Source organism: Octodon degus, unplaced genomic scaffold, assembly GCF_000260255.1.
Source record: "Octodon degus isolate 3935 unplaced genomic scaffold, OctDeg1.0 scaffold00017, whole genome shotgun sequence".
Taxonomy (NCBI): domain Eukaryota; kingdom Metazoa; phylum Chordata; class Mammalia; order Rodentia; family Octodontidae; genus Octodon; species Octodon degus.
Genome location: NW_004524593.1, coordinates 5862474 through 5870802, shown reverse-complemented (window position 1 = coordinate 5870802; position 8329 = coordinate 5862474). Strand labels below are relative to the sequence as shown.

At 37.5% G+C, this 8329-nt stretch overlaps 1 protein-coding gene across 1 annotated transcript in view; it reads left to right on the top strand.

Moving 5' to 3' along the window:
• Prrc2c (proline rich coiled-coil 2C) overlaps positions 1–8329 on the top strand; it is a 127005-nt gene that overhangs the window by 45608 nt on the left and 73068 nt on the right. The window contains exons 10-13 of the mRNA XM_023710188.1: positions 3449–3452; positions 3842–4451; positions 6746–6915; positions 7254–7506. Of these exons, the coding sequence (XP_023565956.1) occupies positions 3449–3452; positions 3842–4451; positions 6746–6915; positions 7254–7506 (1037 nt within the window). The remainder of the gene's footprint in view (positions 1–3448; positions 3453–3841; positions 4452–6745; positions 6916–7253; positions 7507–8329) is intronic.

Sequence of the window (8329 nt, the reverse complement as noted above, 5' to 3'; positions counted from 1 at the left end):
AAAAAAAAAAGAAAATGAGAAGCATGAGGACATATCTACATATTTGTTTTTCACATTTCAGTGTCTCTGCACTCTGACTTCCAGTTGCCGTTGCTCTTCCGGATTCTGTCCTCTGTCACCATAATATTAAGCCTCATCTTCATTTCCTACTATACCTATGAAAATGTTGTCAGAGTCAGTGGCAACTTTCATCTTGAGAAGTTCAGTTCTCATTTATTTCTTCATTGTTAAACTTTTTTTTTTTTTTTTTTTTTACATTTTCCTGAAACAATTTTCTCTATTCCTTTTGGGCCCTGTCTACCTTTCGGTTTGGAGGCCTGAGGCATGTGTTCTCAATCATTTTGTTCTTTACAACCTTCCCCAGGTTAGTCCCTTCCATGTGCTAATAACACTCAGTTGTACATATTTCTACCCTTAAATACCTACCTTGAATTTAATAGTCATATAATCAGCAGTCAGTCTGTGTCTCCATGTAAATGACAGGTGCTCATACATATATGTCCGGACCCTCACACACACACACACACACACACACCCCACTCCTGTACAGCACAGCTGCTGCGTCTGCCTTCCTCCTCTCAGTAATGACATTCATTATTATTTATGTATTTGCATAGACCGAACCTTACACTTTTCCTTATTTACTCTACATCCAACTCTGTGAACAAATATCACCATTACCTTCAAAATGTCTTCGTATATTTACTTCTTGCTGCTGTTCAAACTGTAGCAGTAGAGATTTGGTTTACGTTCTTTTTTTTCTTTTTTTTTTTTTTATTAAGAAACAAATAGTGAGACAGTTTCAAAACAGGTTAGTAGGACAGTTATAATAATTAATACATTGCATAGTGTTGTCTTCTCTTTTATTTTTTTTGGTACTGGAATCTAACTCAGGGCCTTGCACTGTGCTGAGGAGCTACATCCCCAGTCCAGTTTAGGACTTTTCCTCTCTGTTTTTTTGATTTTGCTTAGAGTTTTGTTTGGTGATTGGCTTTGGTTTTACAGTCTTGGGAATTTAACCTAATTCTCTTTCAATGAACTATATCCCTAGCCCTTTTTAGAGTGTTGAGACAGTATCTTACTAGGTCACCTAGTCTGGATTTGAACTTCTAGTCCTCCTCACTCAGCCTCCCAGAGGGTAGGATTCCAGGAGTATGCCACCATTCCTTGGTGTAGTTTGTTCTTAACAAGTCTAGTTTTCCTCCTATGCTATCTTGCTCACCTGCCCCTTTCATCCAATTCTCTTGTGATGGCTGCAATCTTTTAAAAACTATATTACATCAGGTATACATGATCGGGTATTTCCTATTACTTTTCAGGTAGGTCCCTGTTTATTTTTGTGCTATTCTTCCTCTTTACTGCTGTACACACTTGATTGCAATTCTTTATTCCTTCCTTAGGACATTTATTTATGCATTTGTCTTATTTTAAAAAATGTATTTAGGACAGGGTCTCATACATGGATTGGACCTTGTAGTGATCCTCCTGTTTTCAGCCTCCTAAGGGCTGGGACTAAAGGGGCACCACCATGCCCAGTCTCAGTCCATCCCAGCACGCCCTGCACCCGCTGAGCTCTGCCAAAGCAGGCTCTTTAGTCTGCTGAACTATCTGGTTTGCCCCTTCTTTGTCTTTTTGAGACAAGGCTCTGCAGTTCAGGTTGGCCTTGAGCTCACTTCACAGCCCAGGTCCATCTCAAAACTCAAAACAGTTCTCCTGCCTCAGCCTCCTGAACTCTGATTACAGGGGTGGACCACCACACGCAGCCCTCAGTACTCTTTCCTTGCTCTTTGCTCTCACTGAAAGGCTGTTTTCCTGAGGCCCACCTTCTGATCAGATGCTCTACTCAGGTTATACCAGTGGCCTTCCCTGATCACCCCGCTATAATAGCTGACTTAGCATTACTGTCCTGTCCACCAGTCTGTCTTCTCATAACCACTGAGTAGTCCTAGGTAGCTTTTCTTTATACACAGAAGCTAAAACATATTTAGGAGAAAAAAAAAAAAATCACCATGACCTTAAAATCCAGAAAGATTCCTTGAATATCAAGACCCAAAAACGCATGCGGCTAAGTCCACTGAACTTTGAAAAACATCCCTCTAAAATGCAAAGATTTATCGCAGAAAAGATTGCTAACACATTTGACAAAGGACTTTACTGGGCTAAATTAAGCTTTTTAGAGTTCAATAATAGGACACAGCCCAAACATGCTTTAAACTTTTAAACTAAAAAAGACATGAAAGGCCATTGAGCACATGGAAAATATTCTTCAGTATCTTTAGACACAAGGAAATGGAAATTAACAGCACAGTGAGGTTTTGCTGTACATCCACCTTTACTATTTCATGGTAAGGTATAGAGCAGCTGGCACCCTTACAGTTGCTTCTGGGAATATATTCTTTATAGCCATTTTGGAATACAATTTGGCAGTTTGCTGTAAAGTGAAATATGTATGGTATTAGGGTTTCACTTCTATTCATGAGAAATAAAAATTATTTTCACCAAGGCTTGTGTGTGAATGTGCATAGCTATTTATAGATTAAAAACAGGAAGCAACCTACATACCTAAAATGAAAGGATATACCTGTAATAGAATATTGTTGCAGGAATGGAACAAATCAGTAATATGCAAAATACTTTGAAAATTTACATTGAGAGAGTATAATTGTGCATTTATGTGAATTTCTAAGACAAGCAAAACTTCTCAAGGTTAGCGTTAATACTGCTTGGAGTTCATGGGAGTAATAGAAATGTTCTATTTCTTGATTGGAGTAGTGATTATTTATCCAAGCTCATCAAGCTGTGCATTTGAAATATGCATTGCATTTTATGTAGATTACACTTTAGTGAAGTTGCATTTTAAAAATACTGAGTAAATTAGGTACTTTCATATAATTATTTTGCTATTCAGCTTATCTCTGAGGTATAGGTAAAGTAACTACATCAGAGAAAATAAGTAGTTTTCCTAAAATAGTAGTACTATTAATAAATGAGAGTCTACGTTCGTTGTTTTTAAAATATTTAGTCTTTTTCTCACACCCTAACTTTATCTTTTGTAAGGGCTTTCACTGGGTTACGTGTCTTTTCTTCATTGTATGAACTTTTTGTGGTACCGGAGATTGAACTTGGGACCTTGATGCTTGCCAGGCAAGCACTTACTCTACTGAGCTAACTCCCTGGTCCAGGAACTTTTGTCAGTATATTTAAAACATTTTTTTTCTTCCCTTTATATGTTTTTCATCCTGCATGCTTCAGCATTATTTTGAACATTGAGTTTAAACTAAACAATGGTTTTATAATTAATAAAAGTTAAAGTCAGACTAGGATCTTTTAGATAAAGATACAATTCTCACTACCCATGCTGATTTCTGGGAATTCTTCTATGTATCATGCATGGGCACATTGTCTCCATCTCCCTTAATTTTTTGCTTTGGGTTTCTCCTTTTCCCAGTATCGTACAGTAAGCCTCTCGTGCGTTGCTGTTGTATATTTTGGGCCCCCTTTTCTCGCTTGGAGGCATCTAGTTTTTGACTGCTATTGCTTAAGCACTCAGATTTTAAATTTCTTTCCTTTTTCTCTAAATTTAGATTTTAAGATTTGGTGTTACACTTCTTATGTATTTCAACAAACACTAAGTAATAGTATCTGATACAGTAGATACTTTCTCAGTCAGTAGTAGATACCAAATTAAGCTCATCTAACTTAGATGTTAACTAGACTTGTCTTCTCGGTTACTTTTCTATTACATTATGTTTATGATATTTTCCCCTTTTTTTCTCCTACCAGATCAGTCCATATCTGTGATAGTTTTATCCTTATCTAATAAGTTATCTCAATGTTTTAGCATCCACCTCCAGATCGACAGGGGTTACCCGGAAGATCAGGCCCCTTCCCTCCCAAGCAGCAAGTACCTGATGAAGATGAAATATGGAAACAAAGGCGAAGGCAACAATCTGAAATTTCTGCAGCAGTGGAACGTGCTCGTAAACGACGTGAAGAAGAAGAGCGAAGAATGGAGGAGCAGAGAAAGGCAGCTTGTGCAGAGAAACTGAAGCGATTGGATGAGAAGCTTGGCATTGTGGAAAAACAGCCATCACCGGAGGAAGTTAGGGAAAGAGAAAAAGAAAAAGAGCGAGAGCGTGAGAAAGAACTTGAAAAGGAACAAGAGCAGGAGCGAGAGAAGGAAAGGGAACGAGAGAGGCAGCAGGAAAAGGAAAAAGAGTTGGAGAAGGAGCACGAGAAACAGAGGGAAATGGAGGAGAGAAAGCAAGAAAAAGAGAAAGAGTTAGAACAACAGAGGGAAAAAGAAAAGGAACTACAAAAGATGAAAGAACTAGAGAAGGAGAGTGATTTGAAGAAAGAAAGGGAGAAAGCAGAAGAAAAAATAGAACCCAAAGAACCTATTTTGGAGTCTGTGGCAGAAAAACAAGAGAGCGAAAAAAGCTGTATTAAAGGTATTTCCCTTATTCATGCTTACATAAATTTTACAAGGGAGTTTATATTAGTTGCATTGTGGATATGTTTTTCCTATAAGTTAAAATCAAAAGTGATTGCCTTTAGATAGCTTTTTCAGGACAACATACAAGCTAGAGGTATGTTTTCTAAGTTCACTTGTGAACAAACATCTCTGAAGTGTCTCAGTATACTAAAACTTCAGCTGTTTTTTCTCAAAACTTTAATTGGCTTCATAATGCCATTTATCTTTTTTCCTCATGGTTTTTCCTTACTCCCAAGATATTTAACTAAACAAAATTTTATTCATGAACATGCATACCTTTGAAGTTGAACTGGAATAGACCTAATGTAATAGTATAAGTATAGACACTTCAGGTTGTCTTTGTCTCTTCATCTCAGTCTGTTGTATGCCATGGGGGTGTATTCGTTTTTTTGTTTTGTTTTGTTTTGTTTTTTTTCTTTTTTCCTTCTTGGCCCAAGATATCTCTGCAGAGCTCTTTTTAACCGCCCCCCCTTCCAGTTTTGCTTTTCTTACCTTTAATAAATGTGGAACTTTACCACCATATATTTATATATAGAGTCTACTAAAAAGTGTATACACACTCCAGTAGTTCCCTCTACTAACAAATACCAGAAAATTAATTGCCATCTCTTTGAATACCTTGTAATCACAGAGGTGATTTGTGATTCTTCACTGCATGCCTTATATTGCAAAATAAATTTCCTTCAAATTCAGCTCTTTCTTTAACCATGAAAATGTAGGAAGGATTATGATATAAGGGGACTTTCCTTGCTTGCCCAGCACTATAAAATGAGTGAAAGAAAAAATTAATTTCAATTTTTAATGATACAAGGCCCAAATGGTCTTAGTTAGAATGATCGGATTTTATAGTTTTTAATATTAGTCTACGTTAAAAATATATATATTAGTCTACATAGATTTGTTATTGATATTAGACTTCTAGATGTGTACAGAACACTTAAGAATTTTCTAACACTGGAAGTAAAATTGCCTACAACAGAAATAATGGTCTTATTTTAGTAATAACAGGTACTATAGGAATGGCCTAATGGAATCGAAAGAGAAGACTGGGTTAGTAATAAACCCGTATTTTAGTCATAGAGTTGCCATTGAATACATCTGTTGACTCTGATTAGCTAATTTGACTTTGAGAGAGATCTATAGATCTTCATCTCCTCCTCCTCCTCCTCCTCCTCCTGCTCCTGCTCTTTTTCCTTCTCCTTTATGCGGGTTCGAACCCAGGACCTTGCGCTTGCCAGGCAGGTGCTTAAACCACTGAGCTATCCTATCTCCCCAGCCCTATTTACTTTTTTTTTACATTTTTTAAAAAATTTATTTGTGTGTGTGTGTGGCCAGCTCAGCCTACCAGGGGGCGGGGCTGGCTGGCATGTGGTGCTGGGGGATTGAACAGCGTTCCCTGTGCTTTGCTGAGCTTGTTCTAAGTAGGTGCTTTAGACCACTGAGCCATCTCCCCAGCCCCCCTATTTACTTTTTAACAATCCGTATTTGTTGACACTTTTTATGTCGAAAAGATTGGTGATTTGTGATTTTTCACTGCATGCCTTATATTGGCAAAATAAATTTCCTTTTAAAATTTATCCCTAGTCATTTGATACAGGAATTTGTAAAATGTAATGGCTTTGTTGTGCCAAATGGCATTCTAGAATGAATATAACTGGTTTTCCTTGGAATACAAACTTTTGCATCTGTGGCTCTCCCATTGGTGTCCCATACTTGACATGTGTGTGGTAACAGTTTACATGTTTAAAATTAGCTGGTGAGCACTATCGTCCTCATACTTAAACTCAATAGTTTTTCTGAGGTCTAGTACTAAACAAATTACTGTGTTCTGTTTACATACAAGTTTTGCTAAGTATTGAGGTTAAATTTTGCATATGGAAAATATGGAAATAAAATCTGAAATGTCTCACAAAAAGAATCAAAAGTTTTGTTATTGAACTACTTGGGTCTGTGATCTCTAATGGTTAACTTTGTGAAAATCTGGGTTTGGTAATGTGTTGTTTTGTTGCTGGCTTCCAATATTAGAATGTAAGGGCTGGGGATTTAGCTCAGTGGCACAGTACCTTCCTGTCAAGCACAAGGTCCTGAGTTCAATTCCTGACACCAAAAGTATATATATTCTTTAGAATCTAAAAATATTTGGGAATTTTGATGCTTTTTTTTATTTAGTAAATTTTGTTAGGCCTCCTTTATATCGTACAATACAAAAATCACTTAGTTGCCACTATATTTTACCCTTTCTTTGGGCAGAAGAGGAGCCAGTTTTCACTAGACAGGATAGTAATCGCAGTGAGAAGGAGGCTGCACAGTTGGTACATGAAGCAGAACCAGAATCGGGATCTCAGCCTCGACCTGCTGTACTATCTGGCTACTTCAAACAGTTTCAGAAATCATTACCACCTCGATTCCAGCGACAGCAGGTAACAATAAGATTTTAATTTGCTATAAAACCTAAAACAAAAGTACAGAAATTTTTCTTGAAATTTAAGCTTGTAGATTTACGGTCTACCTTGATATTCTGTCATTTACAGACATTGTCTTCTATTTCAAGGAAATTGCATTATACAGTTTAATCAGTGAGTGTTTAGTTACCTAAATAAGTTAAAGATGAGGCAGAATATTTGTAACTTAACCATTTGGTCCTTGTCTTGCTGACTCCTGCTGTTAAATTTCTTTCCCCTCAAGGATTCAAAAAAGATATTTTCTGTTACTAATCTGCCACACTGAACTAAATCTCAACCTGTGACATCTGTTTCAGGAGCAGATGAAGCAGCAGCAGTGGCAGCAGCAGCAGCAGCAGCAGGGTGTGCTTCCACAGGCTGTTCCTTCCCAGCCATCTGGTGGTACTGTCCCTCCCCCACCACACAGACCACTTTACCAGCCCATGCAGCCTCACCCTCAGCATTTGGCTTCCATGGGTTTTGACCCAAGGTGGCTAATGATGCAGTCCTACATGGATCCTCGGATGATGTCTGGAAGACCTGCTATGGACCTTCCGCCCATTCATCCTGGTAAGTTAAAATCGATACTGTCTTTGGGCTTATTTGTAATTCGCAGAATGTGTTTTCACCTGTATTTTTAGTGTTAATTCCTTTGAGAGTTGTAATCTAGTAAAAAATTAATAGGACATATTTAACCCTAAAATTCCAAGTGTCTGCAGAGTCATTAACTTGTATTAGCTATGTGGTACAATCAAAATGCTAGTTCAGAAGTTTTATAAATAATATTTAAGGGCCGACCAAATAGCCAGTGGATTAAAGCACCTGCAAGCAGGAGCAGAGGCCAGGGGTTCGATCCTAGGGCTTGCCATGCCAACCCCGCCCCCGGGGCCTGCTGAGATGGTAATTGAGACTGGGCATGGTGGCATGCCCCTGTAATCCCAGCTATTGGGAGGCTGTAAACAGGCGGCTCACTACGAGTCTGATCTAGTAGTGAGACCCTGAACACCCTGTAGACCCTTCCCTAAAATACCAAAGGAAAAAAAAGAATAATAATATTTAAAATTGTAGAGATGGACATTTGTTATCCTTGACATCTATTAATGGTTCATTGTTTTATTTTTTAACTATTTTAGCATTTGAATTGTGTCTATGTGTTATATATATTAGTCTTTTAATTCTCTCCATCATGTTTTAGTCTAACACTTTAATTTGTTCATAGGTCAGCCAGAAAACAAAGTGGCAGTCTTTTTGAAATCCAACAAGATAAATCCAAATAATCCATTATCAAATATAGGGGTGATAATAGGTAATCAAGAGTGATATTTTTTACATTTAAACTGGTATTTTGAAATGTAAACACTTTTTCATGTACAGTGGTTTTTTTTGTTTGTTT